This window comes from Aythya marila (genome assembly GCF_965140915.1).
Source record: "Aythya marila genome assembly, chromosome: 1".
NCBI lineage: Eukaryota > Metazoa > Chordata > Aves > Anseriformes > Anatidae > Aythya > Aythya marila.
The window spans coordinates 117,632,829-117,659,026 of NC_139042.1; the positions used below are offsets into that span (position 1 = coordinate 117,632,829).

At 39.7% G+C, this 26,198-nt stretch overlaps 1 protein-coding gene across 1 annotated transcript; it reads left to right on the top strand.

Moving 5' to 3' along the window:
• Positions 1–1,277: 1,277 nt before the first annotated feature.
• Positions 1,278–25,709, top strand: TOMM70 (translocase of outer mitochondrial membrane 70). The gene is made up of 12 exons (XM_082774592.1): positions 1,278–1,570; positions 10,661–10,834; positions 12,121–12,247; positions 14,897–15,006; positions 16,757–16,905; positions 17,850–18,057; positions 18,684–18,818; positions 19,970–20,077; positions 20,770–20,886; positions 22,506–22,603; positions 22,941–23,063; positions 23,534–25,709. The coding sequence occupies exons 1-12, from the start codon at positions 1,301–1,303 to the stop codon at positions 23,685–23,687; spliced, it is 1,773 nt and encodes a 590-aa protein (XP_082630718.1). The 5' UTR covers positions 1,278–1,300; the 3' UTR covers positions 23,688–25,709.
• The last annotated feature ends 489 nt before the right edge of the window (positions 25,710–26,198 follow it).

The following is a 26,198-nucleotide window of genomic DNA, read 5'->3' on the forward strand; positions in this document are numbered from 1 at the left end:
GGGTGTTTAGTCTGGAGAAGAGAAGGCTCAGAGGAGACCTAACTGCTCTCTGCAACTACCTGAAAGGAAGGTGTGGGGGGCTTGGGGTCGGCCTCTCCTCACAGGTAACTAGTGATAGGACTAGAGGGAATGGCCTCAAGTTGTGCCAGGGGAGGTTTAGCTTGGAAACAAGGAGACATTTCTTCTCAGAAAGAGCAGTCAGGCATTGGAATGGGTTGCCCAAGGAGGTGGTCGAGTCACCGTCCCTGGGGATGTTTAAGGAAAGGTTGGACCTGGTGCTTAGGGACATGGTCTAGTGGGTGATATTGGTGGTAGGGGAATGGTTGGACCAGATGATCTTGGAGGGCCTTTCCAACCTTAATGAATCCTAGAATCCTGGAATTCTAGAAAGGATTTTATGAACTGGGAAGTACTTTGGCCATACTGAGACAGGTGACAAGGAAAGGCAGGAGAGTCCCACAGTTTTGCCAAAATATGCTTACTCATAGAGTGATAATGCATACATTAAAGGAGATACGGCTCCAGCTGTTTATTACCAGGCACCAATGCATATTGACTCAAGAGTCCAGCAGGGCCGAAGCTCATGAAGGGACAGAACAGCAGGTTAAATTGGGCAAATTATCAGGGCTCCATAAGAGATGGAAAGAGCAGAAAATGAAAGAAGCTGCACCCTCTACAGTTGCACTAGCAAAACCTGTAGCGGTTAGGAGGTCAGGATGTCAAGGTGCGAGTGTCAGCAGCACTCAAGGCAACAACAAATTCACCTTGGCAGATTTTGATTGGGCTTCTGAAGTGTTTGCTTTGCAACATTACTGTTGTTTTTCTCTTCAGCGTGTTTCCCCCCCTCTTCATAGCAGTATGTAGCTGCGCTTACATTCAGATTTCCTTCCTGCCTATTAGGAAATTTGTAAGTATGAAGTGACTGGTGTAAGCTGAGTAGAAAAGAGGGCCAAAGACGGATGTTCTTTACTGACTGAGTGCTGTGGAGATAGATAAGTGGAGATGGAAATGAGAGTTCTCCCTTCCTGACAGGGATGTTAGGCTGGCATGGCCACGTGTGGGCACACCACACAACTACACTCCCAGTACTGTTCACTTCATGCTTCTCACGACTGACTCTCCTCACAAACTTGACGAAAACCAAACCCAGAGCCCCACTGCGTGGGGACCGGGCTCCTCCGTGCCGGCAGGCGGCGGTGCGGCGGGGAGCGGCGCGGAAGTGCGGGGTGCCCCGCGCTCTCCCGGCCTGCTCCGGGTGTCCGCTGACCCCGGCCCTCCCCGCCGGCCGTGCGAGCGCGTCATGGCCGCCTCGAAGCCCGTGGAGGCGGCGGGCGGCGGCGGCGGCGGCGGCTCGGGGCTGTCCCGCTGGCAGCTGGCGCTGGTGCTGGGGGCGCCCATGCTGCTGGGGGCCGGCGCGCTGTACCTCTGGGGGCGGCGGGCGGCACGCCGCGGAGGCAAGGGGGCGAGCGAGAGGAAGACCCCCGAGGGGCGGGCGAGCCCCGCGCCCGGAGCCTGCGGAGGAGGAGGAGGAGGGGGAGGGCAGCCCGATGGGCCCGGCCACCAGGAGACGGTGAGAGAGGGGATGGGGGATAGGGAATGGGGTGGGGGGTACGCGGGGCCTCGGGAGCCTGCAGGCGCTGCCCGAGCTCGGGGGGCAGCCCCCTAATCGCGTCCCTTGTCCTGGGTTTGCTGCCAGCAGTTGAAGTGTGCTCGGGCTTGAAAAGTGGCTGAAAGCATCCCGCCGGGAAGCGTGCCTCAGCCAGGTGAGGCTGAAACTGAGCATCGTGAGTCAGGGCTCAGCGATGCTGCTGAGAAATGGCCTTCTGTGGAGAAGACGCGGTCAGAGTCCTTTAAAAATAAAACGTCTGCCATGAAAACGCAAAGCCTGTATCGTTAAAGCAGCTGAAACTTCACAACAGACTTCGCCTAAATAGGGACACTTTCCAGTCTTAGGTTTATCCTGCTATAAATGACCTTCCTGAGAACTTCCAGGTGAAGCCGTCTCTACAAAACGTGAAGGGCAACATGGAAAACCAAAGTCCAGATCAGGTCCCTGATTCTCTTCAATATCCATCTGTGGAAAAATACCTCAAACGTGCACTTTCTGCACACCTGCAGCGACTGTCATGTTGTGCTGCTGAGGTGAGCTTACCACTGACAGGCACACGTAAAGTGTTAGGCTTGGCAGACTGGTTGGATGAGGAGCGCAATCGGTATTATTTTAATTGTGATGAAGTATGTGGGGTTTTTCCCAATGTTTATAGTGGTGTACTGAACCTAGTCTTAAACTTGGCTTACTGGAACCAGCTTTAAGCCATGTTGGCTATGATAACAAAATCCCATTGAGGTATTCCTGCATTTCCTTCTCTCATTCTTTTATGCTGCTTAGACTGCCTCCAGCTGTCTGTCAGACAACAGTTTAAACTTTTTGTCTGAAGTAATCGGGATTAAAAAAATAACTGTTTGGGAGATACGGGATGGTAGGTTTTAGCAAGATTAATGTTATGCAAGTGAGCATGCAGGCGGTGGTAGGAACAGGCATGGGAGTGGTGAGGAATGTGGCAACTTCATAGCTACTGAATCACAGATACCCTCAGGCATTGCTGGAACTGCAGTGAGCTGCAAAACCTATGCTGGACCTGGAGGCAGTGATTTGTTGTTAGTTCATGGACAGCAGTTCTGGGCAAGCAGCACAGGGAGGATGAAATCGAACTTTGTTTGCTGTGGTAGGTTTGCCTGGTGGCTGCAAACAACATCTGTCACCTTTATGGTGTTGCACTTGCTACACGTGAGCTCTGGGTTGCAGGCTGCTCATGCCCTTTATCTAGCTGCAGTGACTTTGCTGATGCTAGCTCTGGATTTCTTGGATGTATTTCTGGATTGCAGTATTTGCAATTGAGTGGTTTACGGTCATTCTGTAGCTGAACTTGAAGCAAGAAGTAGCTTTTATATAGCACTTGATTTAAAACGTTTTGTGTCTAGCACTTTCAGATCACTCCCTAAGATAAATTACTGGTGGACTGTGCATCTAAGAGTAAGTATATGGTTGAATGGTATGATCCAGAATTCCTTGAAAAGTGTTGTTGCATACTGTAGTGATGGAAATTACTTGGCAAAGCAGTAGAAGATGGGATCAGATTTGCCAGATTATATGAGACAATAGAGTAGCTGGTCTAAGTATGGTTGCTATAGAGGAATTAACGTGGTTGCAGCATCCCTTTACGTGTCTGGGAAGGACTGACTTCCTGTTCCTCATATCCAAAGATGAGATGTTGTGTAGACATCATGTTTCCATACGTTTTTTTTTGGTAGCTATAGATATTATTGATAAGACCCTTGATTCGAAACACAACCTTTGCAGATGCTTTTCTTGTTGACTACCTTCGCTGTAGTGCTCTGCCTTTCTACTATGATGAGGTGAATTTTTTAAACTCAGTCAGATTTCAAATGCAAATCTGCGTGGTGGTTAAGAGCCAGTAATTCGTTTCACAACTTAAACACAACTGGGAGATCTAGAAAACACAGTAATGGTCAATAATGGATGGGCTACCAGTAGCTGTGTTTATGTGTCAGGCAGCTAGTCTTTTACTTATGTTTTTAACATAGGATCTAACCATTACTTCCGAGTTTTCTGCGCGTCTCATTATATTAGCTCTTGCAGGCATTTGAGCTGCTCTATTCACTGTTTCTGAAGACGTGATCTGGATTTTTTTTTTTTCTTTAAAAATTTCCAGGGTCTAAAATCTTCTTTATTATTTATTCAGGCTTCTTACTATTTTGCATTCAGTTCAAGCTTTTCTTTTAGTTGCTGCAGAGGCCTCACATTTTCCCCCAGGCTGTATCTGCACTAGAGGAGTCTCCTGGCATAGATGTACTGGCTGACTGCGACTGACATTGTGTTGGCAGAAGCCCTTAGCATAGGTGTTAGGTCACGAAAAGCCGAACTACTCCTGAGATTGCTTCTTTTGTAAGCATAGCTCCTTAACGATATAGTGAACTGGCATTCTTGTACCAATTATGATTAAAAATGTATCTGTGGATGTCCTGATAAAGGTCGTGAAGTCATACCGTGTCTGTTCATTACAGAAGTTGTTGTCATTTCTTATTGTTTGGGTGGAATGTGTTTTAGCCACACAGTGACAACAATTGCTTTTTGTATGCTCTCTAGTTTGCGGTGAATATTGGTATAACTTAAACATGTTGGAGAATTAAACTGCTTTGAATTTATTACGTTAGTTTGTACCCAGTTGATTCGATTGTGTTTTTTACTTTTTCCATGGTAATTTAGCAAGTTTATGCCCTCCTTGTATGAGAGGAGCAAACAGTGGTTAGCCAGTGAGGTAATGCATTGGATGCTTCTGCGTTGTTTTTTTTCTCCTTAAGATCATTTCCTTAAGCAAGTCTGTCCTAGTCCGAATCTCCCCCATTAACTGTTGCATCAAGTTGCTGGGCTAACCCTGTGGCTGTGGCATTCCAGGAAGCATTGAGCCGACCGTTCAGTTGATTCTCTGGCACTGCGTACTGCAGACAAAGCTGGTTTGGTCTATGGCAGGGCTTTGCTGTTGTGCACTTCCTTGCTCAACGTTTTCCTCTGAGCTGGGTGTACTCGCTTGAGCGTAGTGGTGGGCGAGTGTGGCCGAACTCACTGGCTTGTGCGATGTCACGTTTTCAGGATCAGCAGCCAGCTGGTGTGGCTTCTTTCCAGGATCTATTTTAATAGCATTTGCTGAATGTTACCTATCTGGGCGCAGAGGTGTTAAATCACTGCTTGAAAGAGTTAGAATTCTTTGTCTACGTGTGTTTATGTTGGAACTTATTCTGAATTAATCCAAGCAAAATACATAAAACGTCATTTCTGTTGTATTGTGCACCTGTTGCGTAATAAATCTCATCAACCTGCTGTAAATTCTGTGTTCCACGTCAGCTGGAGTGGACAGGTGTGGAAAACTCTTAGATATGTGTGTGAAAGTGGTAGAACAATTGCTAGACTCTTGGCAGTTGTGCAGCTCGCTTCTTCATGGTAGGCGTGGATGACGCTCGTTTGAAAGGAAGGTGACTGCTGAAGAACACTGACAAATTGTACTGTAAACTTGGGCTTAATTATTTATAACACATTCTTGCTTGTGCTCTGAATTTCTATCTAAAGCTTGTGGAAATAGTTCTTCTCCTGGTGGCTTTAGTGCTAAGGAGTGTCTTAAAACCATTTATACTCAGTTAATGCTTTTCAGTGTAGGTCCAAGATAAGACTTGAGGTGAATGTTAGTCAAAAAAAAAAGAAAAAAAAAAAAGGGTTATTCTGTACTAGTGAAAATAACACTTTTTTGATGCCTGATCTTATCAAAAGGGCCTCTTGGTCCTCTCATTTGGAGAGGAAGAAAGTGGTCTAGACCTCTAGGGCATCTTTGGAAGCTAGCAAATGAATATTGTCGGAAGCGATAGTCCCCCTCCGTGTCATCTGTCAGCCTAGGGCTTGTGCAAATCCTTTTCAGTCAAAAGAAAATGCTGGAACTCGCTGCTCGTGTTTCTGGTGTGAATCGCTGCTGTCGTTGGCTGGCAGCAAATTTCTTGTTTTGCTTTAAAAAACAATGTCCCTCAAAGACAAGATTCTAAACTTCTGCTTTGACCATGCTGGCGTTGCTGGAGGTTACTGCTCCTTATTCTTGCAGCTGCCAGCCTGTCCCTGTGAAGTGGCGGCTGTTTGCGTGCAGTTTCAGAACATTTTGTGCAGAGAGCACGTTTGCTGAGGTTAAAGTAATAGTTAACAAATTTTTGCCTGTGCTATCTGGTGTCTAGAAAGTTAGGAATCTGCTCATTTAGTTGCCTAGATCATTGAGTGCTTCTCAAATATACAAGTGTTCTTTGGCTTAAAGTCTAGGTTTCAAGACTTATTAGTGAACAGCTGCTAAAAGCAGTCCGAAATACTGAGATACTATTTTTTCAGGTAACTTCTGAGTTGCTAACAAATTTTGAAATGTTGTCAAGATTAGAAAAAAGCATGTATCTTCACTGAAAGGAATCTATTGAGTATTTTGTAGTATAACCATTGTAGAGGCATAAATGGTGAGTGTCAGGATAGAGTAAACCATGATGCATGTCAAAAATCATCCTGCTTTCAGCTATGATAGAAAATATTTATTATAGTTTTGGTTTGGCTATGTCAAACATCTGTTTGACAACTGGGTCTAAATATTAAAAAAAGAAAAAAAATTGAACCGTAGAGAAGTGTTAGCGAAAGTTGCTGAAATTGCTGCCTTTGTTTTGGCATCTGTAAAATACGCAAGACTCTTGTGATGATAGATGGGTTTTTTTAACACTTGCTGGTTTGCTCTGACCAACCAACCAGTCAGAACAGAGCCGGACTGTTCAGGTTTTACGTAATAAAAACAGTTCCATCTGTAGGAAATGAGCTCTCAACGTGAACATGGTTTTAAAGAAAAGTTAAAATAAAAGAAAAAATAAAATCCCCCTGTGGGCATTAAAGATGGAATCAAAGGGTGTTGTGTTTCTTTTTTCTTTTTTTTTTCCTCTGCAAATACATAATCAGAACTGGATGCCATGATATCCCAGGCTCCTTTATTGAAGAAAGCATGGAAAACAGACTTCTTTAATAGAAGGCTCTTTCTGCTCTGCTGGCTTCAGGTAGGGGTGATGTCCTCTGGTTTTGCAGTGTAAATACAGAAGTTCCTGCATTCCCAGCATCTGCAGTGCAAGTGTCAGAATCTCCTTGCTGATACAGTATTTGTGCCCTGGAAGTGTATCTTCTGTCTTTCCATGGGATGTCTGCCATAGAGTGTCACTGTTGTCATTGGTGGGAACGAAATAGAATTCCCTCCTTGTTAAGTTGGGATTAGAAGGAAATCTTTCTTGTGAGGAACTAAAGCTGCTCTTTGGAGGATAAAGGCTGTTGTAGATTGTACTTAAATGCAGACAAGTAAACTAGTCTTTAAAACTGTACTGGAATGCCATCATACAGCACAACAACTCTTTGGTGAACGCTTATCAGAATTAATCCAAAGCAAAGCAAGACAGAGAACTTCAAGAAGCCCTTCCTTTTGTGCTCAAGTATTCAGAAAAACCTGTGGCGTGTTTCAGTGCTGTATTTATTTATGTTGCCTTGGCAGTCAATTGATTATGAACTTCCGTTCATTTTATTGAGCTGGTTTGCTTGTTGCACTGAGCCCTCAGGTTGTCATCTTCTAGTGAAAGGAAGTTCTTGGTCTGCATGGCCCTTCATTTTAGGGACAAATGATGTGCAGTGTGTCACACAGAATGTTACTGCAGTAACTGCAGTTGTCATGATCAGCTGAGTAGAAGCAGTGAAATTGGAAGATAGAACTGTTGCCTTCAAAAAGAAAAAAGTCCAAAAATACTTTCAGTCTATTGGAAAATAACATCTAGAATTGTTATGTGTGCAAGAAAACTGAGGGAGGTGGTTTTTTTCTGTTTACTTCTGGTGAGGTGCCATGAACTTTGCTTGCATGATCACTTTCTTATTTGTGCAAGCCTTCAATGTAGCAATTGAGAAGAAGGACTGAAAGGCTGACAAGCAGCAGCTTAAAAAAGTTGGAAAAAGTTCTTCAGTGTTAAATCTGAGGCTTGACAAGCTTTCAAAAACCGATCATTTGTTAGTAACTTTCATCTTCTTACTTGTGCATATAAAGTGATAATTTGTAATATCCAAAAAAAATAACAACACCCAAAGCAAATGAAGAGAAGCGTGGCATTTAGGTTTTCAGCGGTTTTTGGGCTTCATCAGGTTATACTGTATATGTAACTTACCGTAATACTATACTGTAATGTAACTTACAAATTATTAAGCTTCTTTGAACAAAAGAAGCTGATTTTACTGATTATAAGAACTCTTTACGTTTCACAAAACTGAAATAAAAGAAATGTTGTGTTTTTTTTTTTTTCCTCCCAGGCACATATCTAGGCAAAATTTTGTTCCATGACTAGTTCCATGACTTTGATAGGTATACCAAACCTATAAATGAATCCACTATTTTCTGCTATTTTTTCTATTGCAAATGAGTGATATAATTGGTGAGAAAATAAATTTCATTAGCATCGTTATTTAAAAAAAGAGAGTTGACATTAAAACTTGGCATTGCGCTTTATAAGCAACTTTGAGATGCAAATACACCATTTTCTTATTTTTAATGCACACTTCATACGGTCTGCATGGGATTTGTTTTTCACGGGGATGCGATGCTAAGCAACGTTTTTCATATAAGCCCTTATCAGAGTGGGTTTATTCATGATGCAGAACTGTATTGGCCTTTGCACTTAACACAACAGCCATTCAGAAAGGGTGTATTGCATGCATGTAGAGGACTGTAGCAGAATAGTGTGACAAAGATTGCAGAGATAAAACCATTCAAGAGTTAGGAGTCTTGTTTAAGACAGCATAAGAAAAACAGAGTTGATTTCCTTCTCACGTTGGCATTGCTTCTGACCGGGACCACAGGTCTGGATGTTACAGCATGGCCCAGGTATCCTGTATGTTTTTCCTTTTGGTACCAAGTGACTTGGAACAGCACTGAACTTTGTAGGGTATTTCACAAAGATGTTTCTGTCATGGTTTGATGTAGAAACGCAGAAGGAAAAATTCAAGCTGACTTTCATGCATTTAATTTTGCCTGTTACGTGTATTAGTTAAAAGAGGAGCAAGTGGTGTTGTAGAAGGAGCCAAGTTTGTAACATACTTGAAGTAAATGGGAAGTAAAACCTTCCCTTCAGATTTGGGTTGAGTTTTGAAGTAACAATTTATCAAATACGCAGTTACTTGGCTCTCCCTAAAAGTTTTTGCTCACTGGTTCTGGTCTGTATCCATGCCATTAAATACCATATACAAAAAGGGGTGAAGCTGATCTTTTTATCAGTTTGAACTTAAATCATTAAAACAAAAATCTTGAGAGCAATGCAGATTATTTTGTTCTGTGAACAATGGAGATGATAGAGATGGCTTTGCTATAAGGCCGGTGACTGGTGAGGTCTGACCGAAGAGCTTTGCTGGCAGTAGGGATATTTAAGAAATATTCTCCCTTATATGGTTTCACTGGTAAGCCTCTCTTCAGGAGAATGCCTGTAGGGTAATTGTATTCCATTTGAACGTCTATTTTTATGTAGGAACCTAAATCTGGCACCCATTATCTGATTCTCTCATGCCATGATTGGAAACCAAGCCTTAGAAGAGGGGCCTGTAGAGCTATTTCTAGTCCCCCCAGGTTTTGTGTTTTAAAAATGAGTTAGATACTAAAAATGATCAGACTGGCATGTAACAAGCAGGCATGAAGGAAAGCAGGTTGTTGAAAAGACATTTTGAAGTTTGTCTTAAAGTTGTTTGGGTATAGCTGGATATGTTTGGATATATGCTGGCAGTGAATGAGAAAGGAGAGGAGACACCAGTGTAGTCAAAGAAGAGATAGAAGTGTTGTCAAAAAAGAGCATTTATGATTGCAAGCAAATCACTGAATCATTTAGGTTGGAAGAGACCTCCAGGATCACCTAGTCCAACCTCTAACCTAGCAATCCTAGCTGATCTTTGTGTGTGTGTGTGTGTGTGTGATTCAACAGGTGAGATGTAGTGAACCCTGCAGCTATTGCTCCAGGCATTACTGCTATCAGTTTTACACTTTCCTTCCTCAGAGAGGTCAGTAGAACAGCACGCGTGTTCATACCTTTGTTCATTTCAGTCTGGTAGTTCAGCAGGAGCAGCCCCCAAAGTGATGATCACTGAAGCTAGACTGTGAAAGGAAGAGAACTCGAGAAGATGGGTGGTAGGATCTTTAGCAGCTCCATAGGTCTTGAATGTGAGTCACAGCCCTTTGATTAAAGAGAGGCTTTTTACATCTGATTCCTCATAAACCATGTTCAGTAACTGGTCTGTAAATCTAGGAGTTACATGCACATGTGACAACTCTGATTCTTCACACGTGCAGATGTTCAGCGAGCAGCACAGAACTTAAAGATTCATTTAGCAAGGTCACAGACCAGTTAGCAGTTTTCCTTCCTCTACTAAGAATGATAGACCATGATGGTTCAATGCTTTCTATCAGTGGATGGATGAGCAGGATGTGTGAAGCTGTAAGGGAGGTGGCTGTGAAGTTAATTAGCCTCATACACGGAAGGCAAAGCAGCTTGGCTTTTCCCTACAGGTTTTATTCATCTTGCTCAGTAAGTCTGTCTACAAAGAATTTCCCTTATTTAGTTCATATTCTTCTGAGTCAACTCTTTACTTACAGGCTGTATGTGTCTCAGTAGGAAACTTTTCCTACTTGAATTGCTTTGAAAGCTATGTTTACTTTGTGCATTTAGTCTTTGGAGAAATTACTATTTCAATATCAGTGAGAGATCTCCTTGGTTCTTCTGATCACCTTTCATCCGAGATTAAAACCTGCCTAGCTTTCCAAAGAGAAGTTACTGCATTGTTTAATACCATTGTAGTGAATCTTTTCAGAAGCTTGTCTGCTCTCTCGTACACTTGCAAAAGAAAATATTTTTTTTTCTCAGAAAATAGAAGGGGGGAGATTTTCCGAAGTCCGGTCTACAGCTTACCGCTCAGCTCTTTTTTATGTCTTTGAAGATGAGCCCTTAAGTGCATTGCTTGTGAGCAGTGAAGCTTTTCCCATTTGAACTGATCTATCACTTTCTTTTTCAGAGCCCTCTTGATAGAGCTCAAGCGGCCAAGAACAGAGGAAACAAATTTTTTAAAGCAGGAAAATACGAGCAAGCTATTCAGTGCTATACTGAGGCTATCAGCCTGTGCCCTCCTGAGAAAAACCTTGATCTGTCTACCTTCTATCAAAACAGAGCTGCTGCCTACGAACAACTGGTAAGATGTAATTATAAGTTTGTTCTAAAAAGTTGAATTTTAAGTTATGTATATTGTCATTTTTGTCTGAAAGATCTCAGATGGTGATATGGGCTGCTTCACAAGATACTACAGCTTGCAGCTATTTTTCAGTAGTTCATCACACTTTTCCACATGTAACTAAAGCTATTTTCTGTTAACTGAGTTCATTTTATCTGTCTAACATAATTCTTAAGTGCCTCTCTCTTGTAAGATAAGGTTTTAATTTCTTATCCTTTGAAACAACTTTCTTGTACAAGTTAGTTTAGTTTATCTTTGCAAGAGTGTTGCTTTAACTGTTGAGCAAAAAGCCAAAGGGTTGCTGCTTCAAAAATTAAAAAAAAAAATCACAGAACTCCTACTAAAGCCTAAGACCTAAGTTTTGCACATGTGGAAGTAACATTTACTTGGTAGCTGTGCATACATGATGTTAGTTTTAGAAGTCAGCTTGTATTTTTTTGTGTTACTGTATCATTAGTGGTAAATTGCCGCAATACTGGCTTCTGTGGCAAAGTTGGTGAGCTGAATGGAAAAATTGGCTTCATGTAGTCTGAGGTATCAAGTGAGAGACTGATTCAAGAAATTGAGCCTTGAAAAAGGAGGGATAGAACAGTTCTAGTCTAAACAAGTACAGCTTATAACACTAATTCATGCTGTAATTAATGAATGCATAAAAAATATGGTTCCTCTTTTCCAGTTATTAGAAAAGTCTGTTTCAATCACTATTTTTTCAGATAAATGGATTTTAGTTTTTAATAGCCTTGACCAGTTCTGTTCCTACATGATCATTTATCATTCCTTTATGGTAACAGTGTAGTGAATTGAAATAGCAATTATAAGAAGAAAAATAGAACACCACCAAATTAACAGTTTCAGCACTTAGATAAACTTGTTTGTTGGTTTTCATTATAATTTCGTCTGTCTTCTATTTTTTGTGTACCAGTCTTTCAGTCCCAACATTACCTCCTGCAAATATCTTTGCATCAACTCATTATCTTCTCCCGTATGCTTTGTACAAAAACTGTCTGGTTTCGTTTTTCTGTAGGAATTCCTTTTCTGTTTTGTGGCTCTTCTGGTGCAGGTGGCTTCCAGTGGCGCCTGGCAGTTTCTTACTGAGAAACTTAAAGAAATAGAAGCAAGCAGGTAGAACCAGAGCCCTGGGAACTGCAGCTACTGTTAGGTGGGCATGACCCTGGAGTTGGTAGTGGAAAGCTATTATCACGCAGCTGAGTAGGGCTTCTTTCATCATGTTGTTTTTCCACCCACAGCAAAAATGGACAGAAGTGGCACAAGACTGTACAAAGGCTGTTGAGCTTAATCCTAAATATGTAAAAGCTCTCTTCAGACGTGCAAAGGCTCACGAGAAACTAGACAATAAGAAGGAATGTTTAGAAGGTGAGTGTCTCTTGGCACATCGGAGATGATAACATTTCTGTAGTTTTTTACTTTTTGTAACTAGAGTAATACATAATTATTTGTTAAATGCCATTCATAGCTACTGCAAATACATTTTCTTCTATGTAAGAAGAAACCTTTTCTGGTTTTCAAGCTGTCATCAGCTTAGATCTGAAGTAGCTGTTGAGAAATTCTTCTTACTGTAGCCAATCAGCGTTTTCTCTTTCCAGGAAGCTCCTTACATGGTAAAGCAGAATTCATTTAAAATGCTGAGTAGATAACCTGGACAGCAATCATTCTAGTTCCATGCAGTACTAAAGATTCTTCTCTATTTGTTTTAGAGAAAAAGTAGTCTTCCAAAACCTAAGGTGTTTTTACAGGTGGAGATGTATGGTCAGGAACAAGAGTGTTATGGTCATTTAATGCATTTGACAGGTGTTAAAGGGAAGGCAGTTCCAGTAGCATTTCTTTCTGATGAATAACAGTTATGAATATTGGAACAGATTTAAATAAAAATCCTTTTTCATATTAACACTATGTATTTGGCAGAACCTACTGTGTCAAATCCCTGTAAATACTATTCTGCTGATGCAAGATTAAAAGGCAAATGAATTTTCAGCAGTGCTAATGCTCATTATCAAATAAGGACAGAAAACAAGGTAGAGTTCTGATGACTGGCAATTTCACTGTTAAAGATCAAATTAGTTTCATTAGGTGTAAAAATAGCGAAGAATTAGATCTGCTGAAGTAGAAAATAAATATAATTTTATTTATCTTCTGGCAAGATGCCTTCCTATCCCGTTGGACCATCATAACTAGAAATGTATGGCTTAGGTCATTCAATCTAGTCCTTTGCAATCACTCGTGGGCTACAGAAGAATCCATAGAATATTTACTGGATCTGCCAAGTGCTTGCTGCAGAACAGCTGCACATCCAGAGTCCTGTACTAATATCTAAACCTTATGAAGTTGAAATAAACGGACAGGGGATAAAAACCTCAGGAGCAATCAAATGGCCATCTCTAAGTGCCATGCCAATTTTTAAATGTAACTCCCTTTTGATGTTAAGTGGTGATGCTCATAGCAATTGTTTTCAACTTGTATTTGACTTTATTTTGTAATATGTTTCATATCTGAAAATTCTCTGTGCTTTTTTCCTTTCCTCTGGATTGCAGCTGTTTTCTAATAAAATACTGTGTTTACCTGCCAACCATGTGTAGGCAATAAAATCCTTGGAAGTAGGGTATGTCCATGTAATGGACGAAAAGCAAAAGCAAAACAAAAATTTGCCACCACCACCAGTAAAAACTCCCTCCAGTGATCCATAGAAGCATAATATGGGAAGATGTAGCTGCCTTACCGAAGCCTGGGCACTAGTTTACAGCTGCCTGCAGTGAGTAAAGCATTTCTGCCAGGCACTTAAGGTGGTAGAATATGGTACTGCTGCCATATACTCTTTCATGCTCTTTCTGGCTGTATTGTGTTTTCCAGGGACTCCTGTTTTTCTTGACCATGCCAGAGTTGTAGGGAATTGCTATGTGTAGCAATGTAGGATTACAGAAACTAGAGTAAAAATCCAGAGTATTGGATGGTGTTTGAATTTCAGGTCCAAACTGCTCATCTTCACTTTAATAACCTTACAATGACTTCATGGGAATGATATTTGAAGCCTTCTCCTAGATTTTGCTGCTTCTCCATTGATGTCACTGGAGTTTAAATAAAACGTGAATAGGAAGAGTCAATGGTAATATTGCATTAATTATGCGATAATTAATTGCATTAATTCCCCATCCCTGGAGGTGTTCGAGGCCAGCTTGGATGGGGCTTTGGGCAACTTGGTATAGTGGGAGGTGTTCCGGCCCATGGTATAGGGGTTGGAATTAGATGATCTTTAAGGTCCTTTCCAACCCAAACCATTCTATGATTCCACGAATGATAGGCTCCAGAGAAATAAAGATAATGTATAATAAGAGTGAATTTCACACTGTGAAACATTATTCAGGGAGCAGTGGATTAAGATTTTCAGATGCTCTGTGTGTTAATGGAAGAGGTATGATATGGATTAGCACTTTAAATGGCCTTGCAAGGTATTTCTTTTAAAGTTGCTTTCCAAAGGTGCAGAGGTAGTTAGAAAAAGTAGGGGATCTAATATAGGAAGAGTTCTTAAAAACTGAGAAAGGACTGAGCTGTGATTGAACAGAATGTGAGTTTTAAAAGTAGAAAATTGTGTTGTGACCAATCCCAAGAGACAAGCTGTGTTAGGACTTTTTATGTGCAGGTAACACAAACATAACTACTATCCGCTTAATAACTATCAAAGCTTTAAAATGTTGAAAGTCGCTGCTGGAGGTATGAATTTTTACTGTTCATCTAAGTGCATTTGTCTTTAGATGAAGACATGAAGATAAAAAAATAAAGGTTAATTGCTTTCATTCACTGTCATGAAGTCCTTTTAACACGAGATCATTTTGAATACCAATTTATGTCTTGGAAAACATGGTAAATACAACAAACAGGAAATTGAAGCTTTTATCAATTATAGGATGTGTGTTAGTTTGAGAGTAACTCATTGCTATTGTGGCACGCTTTTATGTATTCCAGTGACTATCGCAATTTGCCTTTAATCTTTTTTTTAATGGTGTTTCCTAGATGTCACTGCAGTCTGCATTTTAGAAGCCTTCCAAAACCAGCAAAGTATGTTATTAGCTGATAAAGTTCTCAAACTCCTTGGAAAAGAAAAGGCCAAAGAGAAGTACAAGGTAGGGCTTGTGATACTGCTTAGAAATTCTGATTTCACTGGACTGTTTAAATGTTGATTGTTGGCATTCTGTCAGCTGTTGTAAGTCAGTCACTGTCTGCTGAAGTGTAAAAATTGACATAAATGCTTTTGATGATGATGATGATTATTATTATTATTACAGAACTAGTGTTTTACTTCTGTTGTTTTCATTTGGGACCTAGCCAAACTTTTTGAAACCTCTGTAGGGAAGAAAAGCCTGTTTCTCGCCAATCAGATTGTTTCCCTTTAATACTCAAATTTATTATGACATTTAGGAGACCCAAAGTTGATGTGTTGCCTTACTTGGGGCTTTTCTGGGCTAGCAATATAATGGAAGCAGCATATGTTATCGCTGTAGTAGTCAAACGTTCATTTGTATATCAGGTGGAGTTCTGTGTGTTGAGATAAGAAGGTTTATAAATGTGTGAAAAAGATTGTGTTTGTTATATGATGACTAGCTTGAAGTGAGAAGGCTGATAGGGTTTTCACCCCTAGGTTATTCATAGCTTTATAAATAGAAATTTCATGCAGGAAAAAACATGTTGACAGTGGAATTCATGGGTTTTAAAAAGTGGCAAAATAATACTGTTTAAAACCAACCAACCAAAAACCAAAACAACAACAAACATAAGAAAAAATGATGCAGGGTGAAGTTTTGTCTTTTTATTTGCGGACAGGCTTCCTGATTCATCTTGAGAAATATGCCTTTATCTCCTAACTACTACAGATTATTTGTGACAGTCGTTGTCTGTTTCTGTTCAATTTCTGTAATTAGGTGCTCATACTTGTATTTTTCTATTTGGGCACTCAGATTTCTTTGCATAAATGTTGGGAAACTGCCAGCAGCGAGAGTTGTGGAAGTATAGAGATAGCCAGGAACAGACATTTTAAGTTACTCTGGGTTTACAAAATGTTGGGACAGGTATTAAAACATGCGTGCTTGTTATTTGTGACTGTGGTTTAAGTACTGAAATGCACAGTTGTTTTGAGAAGCTGATTTTCTTTCCTGTAGAAACTTACATAATTGTGTGGCATCGAGGTAACAAAAAATGAATCATGCTTTTAGTATGGTAAGCACCATAGAATAAGTGTGCTTCATACAGGCAGTATTATGATAGAACTTCATAGTGAAATTGGGAAGAGTGTGTTCGGACTTCTTTTGCAGGAAAGATTGAATTGTAATTCTCTTGTGCAAGAAACTTTTTATGGTTGTACAAAGGATTTTACACTTGAAAGTTGTTACTTCTCACGCTTCAAGGAAAATGTTTGGTGTCTGGGCCAAGCTCAGGAGTTAGGATATTGTCTCACTAGTCTTCATTGCAATGATAGCAGCTTCTCTTAGGCAAATTGCCATTCTGAATCTAATTGAATTTAGGCTTATGCTTAAATTACCAGCTTTCATTTTTCACAAGATTTATGTGCACACACACTGGAATGTGTTACGATGTTGTAAGAGTCCTTATTTCTGGCCATACATGTAGAAAGATGCCTTTTTTCTTTTTTTTACTCTTAAATATATTCACTTGATTTCTGCTTGTGATGCATGTTAAATTTTGATCTGAAGCTTAAATAATCCCTAAATGTCAAAAATAACAAACAATCAAATGAAATAGTGTAAAGTCATAACTTGGTTATTTCCTGATTATTTTTTTTATAATCATGTTTATCCATTTCCACATTTACTATCTGATTTTACTATCTAATGACTTGAAATTACTTTTCTCTTTCAGAATCGTGAGCCTCTGATGCCCTCACCACAGTTCATTAAATCCTACTTCAGTTCTTTCACAGACGATATCATCTCCCAACCTTTGCTTAAGGGTGAGAAATCAGATGAAGATAAGGATAAGGAAGGAGAGGCTTCCGAAGTAAAAGAAAAGTGAGTATACAGTACAGTTAGGGATTATTTGGTGTTGGAATTAAGTTTTTAGTGGTTTTCACGTTCTGTTCAGTGCAAATTGCGGTTTTACAGTACTTGCCATGAGATATCATGTGGTAATAATGTAAACATATGATTTACATTATTTTGAATAATAATAAATTTAATGACAAAATCAATAAAGAAAAAATACTTCTTAAAATATTACAGAATAAATAATATATCAGTATTACAAAGGAAACTTTTATTAAGACTGACTGACTGGTTCCAATCTGTAGGTGGCTTTAATCCACTAAGCAAAGTGAATAAAGTACAAGATTGGACAATAGGCCGACTATTTGCTACAGTACTATGGTATGGCTTATGAGATGGAAGGATTAGAGAGTGCTGAATGATACTCCTGGCAAAAGAAATGTTTTATGTTGAAGAAGAGCTTCCAAGGAAGAAAGCAAGTTAGTCTTCACTGAATCCAGGACATTTAGCTGAGAACAAGGCAGTACTATCAGCAATTTTTGATCTGAAATCCTTTCTTCCACATGCAATCTGCACATTGCTTGGTGCAATATTTAATTTTTGTGAACTGGAATACCATCCCACCCCTTTTGTTTTAAAGCAGAGATTATTGCTGTCCTTAATGTGAAAAACATGCAAGGGACATTGAAATCATGGAAAACATCCAAATCATTCAAATGAAACTAAGTTCAAGAGGTGAAAAACAAAACAAAACATAACACCTTATTTCTTTCCAATGTTATTTGGGCATGCATGTCTATTTTTTTTTTTCAGTCAGTGATGGTTCTGTTGAGGAATATTTGCAACTTTAATTGCAATGCTAGTGTTGTAGCTCAGTATAGCAAAAAGTTAGTGTTTGTTAAGTTTTAAAGAAAAGCCTTAATTGCAAATACAATGTTCAGTGAATACAACTGTTCTTACATCATTTACAGCTCTGGCTATTTGAGAGCAAAACAATATATGGAAGAAGAGAACTATGACAAAATTATCAGTGAGAGCACAAAAGAAATTGAAGCAAAGGGAAAATACATGGCAGAAGCATTGCTTCTGCGAGCTACTTTCTACTTACTTATTGGCAATGCAAATGCTGCCAAACCAGACCTAGATCAGGTCATCAGCATGGAAGATGCAAATGTGAAGGTAAGAATTTGTCACAGATGGACTGTAGTGTGGGTTGAGAAAACATGTAAGTTAGATGATAAACTTATGTTTATCATTATTATGTTTATGTTAAGTTAGATGATAAGTATAGTTCAGAGATGTTTTTTTTTTCCAAATTTTGAGGTACTTTAATGGAAATGGTCTATTTTCTTTTACTGTTTTGTAAAATAATTTTTTCAAAGGATTGTGTATATCAAGCATCTGTGCTAAGTCATAAAAATGAAAGAACAGAGAAAGTTGAATCAATTAGAGGCTTATGGAATCTGAAAAATCAGTTCATAAATAAGAGGGAAAACATTAACTGCACTTGCATATTTAATGGTTGCTAAAATACTTGTGTATTTGTATGTGTAGGGAAACTGTCTTCTAAAGAATTTGGGTGGGGGGGTGAAGATCCACACAGATGAAAGCATAATTTCAAACATTTGAAATTAGGCAAGGGAATCAACTGATTTAGACTTCATATGAAATTTATTCATGCTTAGAATACCATATGTCAATAGGGGAAAGTAGCCAAATGAAAAATTTAGTGTAATTATAACAAAGTCCTGAATTGGGAGACATATTGAAGTGGCTAATACTTCTTTGAACTTGTCTTTTTACAGCTCCGAGCTAATGCTCTGATCAAACGAGGAAGTATGTATATGCAGCAGCAGCAACCCGCACTGTCCACTCAAGACTTTAACATGGCTGCTGATATCGATCCTCAAAATGCAGATGTTTACCACCATCGAGGACAAGTAAGAAACATCAGAGATTTTGTCCCTATACAAGAAAGTTTCAGTGTATGCTAAAATAAAAGTAAAGCACGGTACAACAGTTTATACCGTTTGTGGCAGAAACAGGGGAAGTCCTCCTTTGGAATTGCTGAGGAATAAATACACGGTGAAATTTTCAGGTTCAGGTCAGGCAGAAACAGCAAATTTCTGTTGCTATCGGAGACATTGCAGAGTGACAAAGGTTCAGCCCTCTGTCAATAGGAACTCTAATTTAAAAGTATTAAGGCTTATATACATTTACAGAGCAGTATCTACATAGGAGGAAACTACGTGACAGAAAATAGAACCGTGTGTTCCTGCTAACTCACAATCTGCAGCCTAAACAGGCGTCTGTTCAGCTCATCCCTCTCCCACTTGTGATGCTGCTGTGTCCTTTAGTAATTCGTAGGCCTGAAGAGGCCTGCTTCCACTGGGCTGTAATATGAAAAGTGCTGGAAGGAAAAGGAGACGTTGCCATATGGAGATATGCTAAGTTGTATTTTGTAGGGAAGACTTGCACAGATCAAGTGCCTCTCTCCATGAATTTATTAGATCTCTTTAGTGCTCAGAAATAAGAACAGTGTTATTTATTAATTAAGGGGGATGAAAGTTTTCTGCAGACTGAAAATGAGTATTTTAAAGTAACTTCACAGTAAAGTAAGATGGCAAAGTAAGTTCCATTCTTGTGGAAGAATTAGACTGTCCTAAAAAAAACAAACAAACAAACAAAAAAACCTGAAATGCCAGTTGGGAGAGCCAGAATGTTTCAACATCCAAATAGTCCATAGGCATTAACTACAGTAAGGCAAAGTGACTTGAGAAAATACGACATAGTTTTGGAGACTGTACGTTAAGCTGAAGCAATAATGGAAACCCAGTATTCTCTAAATTGCAAACATCCTCAATTCCTACATATGGATGCTGCCTTTTTATGTATGAAACTGAAGTTTTAATAGTAGATCTGTTGTTTTATGGCAGTGATTTTCTTTTTTAGTTGTGGATTTTGTAAGTTTCTAGATACTTCTAAAACTGAATTGTGGACAATACGAGTAACTGATGCTAACCGAATTATCACTTAAGTGTTTGAAGCACAGATTAAATGCAGAAATAGGATTTTCTTTCATTCTGGTTAGCTGAAAATCCTGCTTGACCAAATTGAGGAGGCTGTGGAAGACTTTGATGAATGTATCCGATTACGACCCGATTCTGCCTTGGCTCAAGCACAGAAATGTTTTGCACTGGTAGGTAACTTGCTGGCTTTGTCTGTGTGCTCTTTGTTTTTAAAGAGATGTTGAAAACATACCTTGTTTCTCTGCTGTCTTCCCATTTCATGGAAGAGTATTGCAACAAACATCTCAATCTCTTCTAGTAATAAGGTAGAGAAATAATGCAACAAGAGATGCTTCATTTGGAGCATGGGTTTACTATTATTTTGCAGTGCTCATTATTTAACAGTAGGTCATCTTTCCTGTTACGTGGTAGAGGAGCACAAATTTTCACTCTAATTATATGACACAAAGCTTCATTTAAATCAATTTTAACGTTGTGTAAAATATACATCCTCAAGAAATTGAAAACAAACTTATTTCAAGCTACTGCAGTGGCTCTGTATGCAGGAACCTCCTGTGGAAAACTTTGCATGTGAGCAAGGAACAGTTCTGAGCCTGGGATTTTCTAGGCTTTTGAAATGGAGGGAGGCTTTTGGTAACTCTCAGGCCTTATGGCTTCCCTCTCTGTCATCCTTTTTTCTCTACTAGCCTACTCTACCAAGGACTTAAAACACATGTTTGGGTCCTAAAACCAGGTCGGGTAGGGTGTCACCTTCTGGAACTTGTAATTATTATGACACATGCTGGGGAAATGGGTAGGTCTAAAGAGCCATATTTTTCTTTTCTTGTTTAATTTTGCCTTTTCTTTTTTTTTTCTCGAATAGTATCGCCAAGCCTATACAGGAAATAATCCTTTGCCTGTGCAGGTAGCCATGAAAGGCTTTGAAGATGTCATTAAAAAGTTTCCAAAGTGTGCTGAAGGCTATGCTCTCTATGCTCAGGTACCTGCATTTTACTGTTCCTTAATAAATGTTGCAACATCAGGGAGTGTGTATGCAATTTGGGAGTCAAATCTGTGGAATTAAAGTAATGGTTTGATTCTGACAAATGACATTCTCTGGTCAAGTTTAGTACAGATGTTTAAAATACATATGTAACAGAGAATGCCATTTCTTCTTTAAGAAAATGTGTTGCTAATTCTAGTAGAATTATAGAATCGTTTAGGTTGGAGAAGACCTCTAAGATCATCTAGTCCACTGCCAAGCCCACCATTAAACCATGCCACTCACTCAGTTCTACATCTACATGTTTTTTGAAGACCTCCAGGGATGGTGACTCAAGCACTTCCCTGGGCAGCCTGTTCCAATACTTCACAACCCTTTCAGTGAAGAAATTTCTCCTAATATCCAGCCTAAACCTCCCCTGCGCAACTTAAGCTGGATTTAACTCCATTCACCACAACTCTTTGGGCCTGGTCACTCAGCCAGTTTTTACCCAATGAAACGTGCACCCATCCAAGCCATGAGCTGCCAGTTTCTACAGGAGAATGCTTTTGGAAATAGTGTCAAAAGCCTTACTGAAGTCTGCATAGACCACATCCACACTTTTCCTCATCCAGTGAGCATATTGCCTTGTTGTAGAAAGAGATCAGGTTCATCAAGTAGAACCTGCCTTTGATAAACCCATGCTGACTGGGCCTGGTTGCCCTGTAGGTGCTGCGTGATGGCACTTGAGATAATCTGCCCCACGAGCTTCCCTGGCACCAAGGTCAGACTGACAGCCTGTAGTTTCCCAGATCCTCCATCCCGCACTTCCTGTAGGTGGGCGTCACATTTGCTAGCTGCCAGTTGACTGGGACCTCCCCTGATAGGCAGGACTGCTGATAAATGATGGAAAGTGAGCACTTCTTCTAGCTCCCTCAGTGCACTTGGATAGATCCCATCAGGCCCCCAGAGACTTGCATACATCTTAAGTGTTTTAGCAGGTTGTTAGCCGTTTTCGTGCAGATTTTGAGGGCTTCATTTTGCTCCCTGTCTCTATCTACCAGCTCAGGGGAATGGGTGCCTGGAGAACAGCTGATCTTGCTGCTAAAGACTGAGGCAAAGAAGACATTAAGTACTTCAGCCTTTTCCTCATCTCATGTCACTGTGTTTCCCCTCACATCCAACAAAGGATGGAGATTCTCCATCAGTAGAATCAGATGTTCTGTTTCAAAGTCGGGAAGCAATATGGAATGTTTTCTTTTGATTCCTTTTGATCAGACAAACTGAAGCAGAAACATTTAAAAAAGAAGAAGTTGAGAGTTGCACTTGGTGTATGTGGTGGGTTTTTATGTATGTGGTGGGTTTTTTTACTTGCAGTATTCTTAACTTGTTACTCGGGGATCTGCCATTACAGATGGTCCTGTGATCAGTAATTTTTGCACCTAAAACCTAGCGGCTTTCTTCTAAAAAGCCTTGATTTTGAAACTTAATTGTGGTAACTGGTGTGCTTGGCCTACTCTCTGGTGAGAGAGCTATATCCGATCTTACATCATCAATATCATTTCAATTAGAATCAACCTAGCACAGGGTGCATGTCCTGGCTGCATATTGATATACAGGTTTCTCTTTTGATGCAGGCACTAACTGATCAACAGCAGTTTGGCAAGGCTGATGAAATGTATGATAAATGCATTGATCTCGAGCCAGACAATGCCACAACATATGTTCATAAAGGGTAAGTATTGAGTTCTGGTGAATGAATGCAAATGGAAGGTAGGTGCTTGGAAGTTTACCCAGGAGAAGTAACTTTGCAAAAATAGCTTAGTGCTGCTAAATGCATTTCTACAATTTCTCTTGATGTCTAAACAGTAAATAAGACTCTAGCCTCAGTAAATTTTCATTAGTGTTTGTTCCTAATTGATCATTTGCTTGAAGTGTATCTGACTCATACCATAGCCTCATCCTAAAGTCTACCATGTCCCACCCTTAAACCATTTGGGATCTTTTTGTGCTTACTTGATCTGGGTTTTGGGGAGTATGTGTCTGTTCAAAATTTTATCTTTCCTTTGCAGTTTACTTCAGCTTCAGTGGAAGCAAGATTTAGACAAAGGTTTAGAACTCATAAGCAAGGCCATTGAAATTGATAACAAATGTGATTTTGCATATGAAACCATGGGAACGATTGAAGTGCAAAGGTAATTGAAGTACAGTGTTAAGAATTCTAAGTTACTTTTGAAATTACAGCAGACCTTTAGATGTCCCCATGGATCTTAAACCTTTCCTAAGATGATCTCCCTGGTGCGGTGGGAGGCCAACTCTTAGCTGTTGTCATGACTGCTGTTCTGTAACTCGTAGGGAAGGGAAAGCCTTCCTTTTATCTATGGCATAATTCTGCTTTATGATTCAGCCACCTTTGTACTGGACAACATGTAGATGAGTGTATGGGTGTTTAAATATATCCCTTCTGGATTTAAAATAACTTCATTGAACCTTATTGGGCTCAACGTGTATCTAGTGTTGTCCTTAAACATATCTTAATGGACCATTTGTACTGAGAAAACTGACCTATACACCCAAACCTACTGTTTGGGTTTAAAAAAAGTGCTGCAGAGGTGCAAAGATTGATTTGTTGGTATTCATTGGACGATGTTTTGCTTTATTTCAGGGGTAATCTAGATAAAGCCATTGAAATGTTCAACAAAGCTATCAACCTGGCCAAATCCGAAATGGAGATGGCCCACCTCTACTCACTCTGTGATGCTGCCTATGCCCAGACAGAAGTTGCAAAGAAGTATGGATTGAAACCACCGACACTGTAAAAACAACAAAAAACCATAAAACAAGAGGAGGAAATGACCTTCTAAAGTGAAGTTGCCCACTTCAGCCCTAAAGATGCTGTTGCAAACCATGTTGAATGGTGGAACTTAGTTTTTTCCCGTTCGTGGTGTTGTCATTTGCTACATCCGTTAAATGTTTAGGTGTTGTGGGAGTGGTTGTTCAAGGAAGTATGCAGTGTTGCATCTTGTTCCTTCTGCAGCAAAAAAAGACCTTAAGGTGTGTTAAGGGAAATAATGTTGCAGGGGAACAACTGGAAGATATTTTGGCCATGCAAATAAAAACTTTACATTGGTTCATTTTGGGTGATTACGTTGTGGGCAATTTTTGCTTTACCAAACAATATTACAGCATGTTTTTGTTTTTTTTTTTCCCTTGTTGATTTTAAAGGTAATATTAGTCAGTGCTGTAAAATAGATTTCTCTTTTATATGCAATTAATCCTTGAGGGTTGATTTTAATTTTGCAAAAGGAAAAAAAATAATTTACAAACTGTTTAATAATAGGGATTTTTTTTAAAGTCAGTAGCTGTGAAGAGAATCCTGTAAATATATGCAAGCATGCACAATCTTCCCTTAAAGCCCTTCCCACCCTCTGCGTAACTACTTAGAAACGGTCCTGTGGCAGCTATTAGGGAATTAATTTGATAGTTCTTATCCTCACCCTGGAAAAAGCCCTAGTGTACTGTGTAGGAGAGCTAGTACTAAGGTTGTTGGGGGAGAGAGGTTAGGTGATGCTGCTTCAGTGTGGATTTTACTGGAAGAAAGGCCATGTTCTCATGCAGCAGTCCTTACTTGAATGTCACAGGAAATTGTTCTGGAAGGTTCTGAGAGACTTTCAAGAACAGAAAGCACTGCTGGGAGTAGAGCTGCCAAGGTAAGGTCATGCTTGCGTATAATCTTTGTAATCTCTGTCTGTTGCTGAAATGTAACAGTTAATAGACTGTCTAAATTCTCTTCTTCATTCTCTAGAGACTTCTGTGTTTTGATCTAGTCCTTGTAATAGCCCTCTGCAGGATTAAGTGAGATAAAGAACAAAGCATAGGCTAAAACTTCAAATAATGGATTAGAATCTTTATTGGTTTCCTTGTTGTTCAGGCCCTGGATTGCCCAAGATTACAGATAGTGTAGAAAGGAAGCAACTGGTCTGCACGTAGCACATTGGCAAGTTATTGAATACTGGTATAAACAGTCTTCCTTTAACTAGGAACTTCACAGAGGGCTTCTCTGCTGCTTTGGGTTGATCTTTTTGGTATTGAAGGCAGTCCATTGTGCCTCTCCCTGGACTGATGTGGCTGGATAAACTTCACGCAAATTCTTAACTGATGTTGCTTAATTCACCATACACTGATTTGGGCTTCTTCCCATCTTAAAATCATAGATTTCCTTGTGCTGATTTTTCTAATGTTTTTCACCTCCTAAAGAAATGAACCAACCTGTGATCAAACTGTCTTGTTTTCTACTTGTGACGCTACGTAGCAGCAGCTTGTATTTTCAGCTTGACCATCATTTCTCCCAGGAAATAAATTGAGAATGAAAATGGTAAGCAGTAGACACGGAGATTGAATCCTTTTATTTTAGCTAGCATAGTAGGGAGATCTGAAATTGTAGTGTTGGTATAGAGTTGAAAGTACTTGCAGCTGCTAAGGATATTGCACGTAACAAGTGTCAAATGTCTTCTGGAACTTCCAATCTCTGCATCAGTTACCCGAGAACAAAAATATGCCAGGCTGACTGATGTGTCCTATTTTCCTGAGGAGTTTTTATTCGCATGGCCTTATCTACATTGGCATTTTCTCCTCTTCACCCTACCTTACCCCATTCCTGCCCCCACCAAATCAATTAAGGGAAAAAAGCATGTGCTGTCAAATACTAGCATTCCAAATCATCACAGACTCTTGCCTGTTCTTGAACTAGTTTGAAACTGCACTGAAAGGATGCATTGTCTGTAATTTTTTGTAAATGATGTATCACCTGTAAACTGAAAAAAAATAAATATTACCTTCAAGTACTTCTCTCTGAGATGTATAAGAACAGGTTTTGATGAAAGTGTTCTCTGCAGCAGTGTTTTCTATACTTATTTGTGATTACTCTGAATCTAGGAAAGAATTAATAATAACTGACTCCCTGTCATCTCTCACTTGAACCTTTAAGAAAAGAGGAGGAGACATGGAAGGAACGAGCCTTATCTCTGATTGCTTCCATCACCTGCAGAGGTATGATCTTGAGAGCTGAAGATTACAGGGGAAAGGAAAGCTGGGAATTTGAGTAGCTGACATCCTGTTATGTGAGTACATGGTTAGATTCTGCTCAGGCTTCCTTTTAGCGAAAGGGAATTTAGTTTTTTTTTTAATGGCTGATGTAGATGAGGTTCTGCTTTAGACCAGGTGTGCATATGAACCTTGAGAAAAGACTTACTTTGTTTTAATATGGGTTGAGAGCTGAAGTTGAAACAATTAGTGCTGCTATTAAAAAAAAATCTGGTGAAATCATGTAG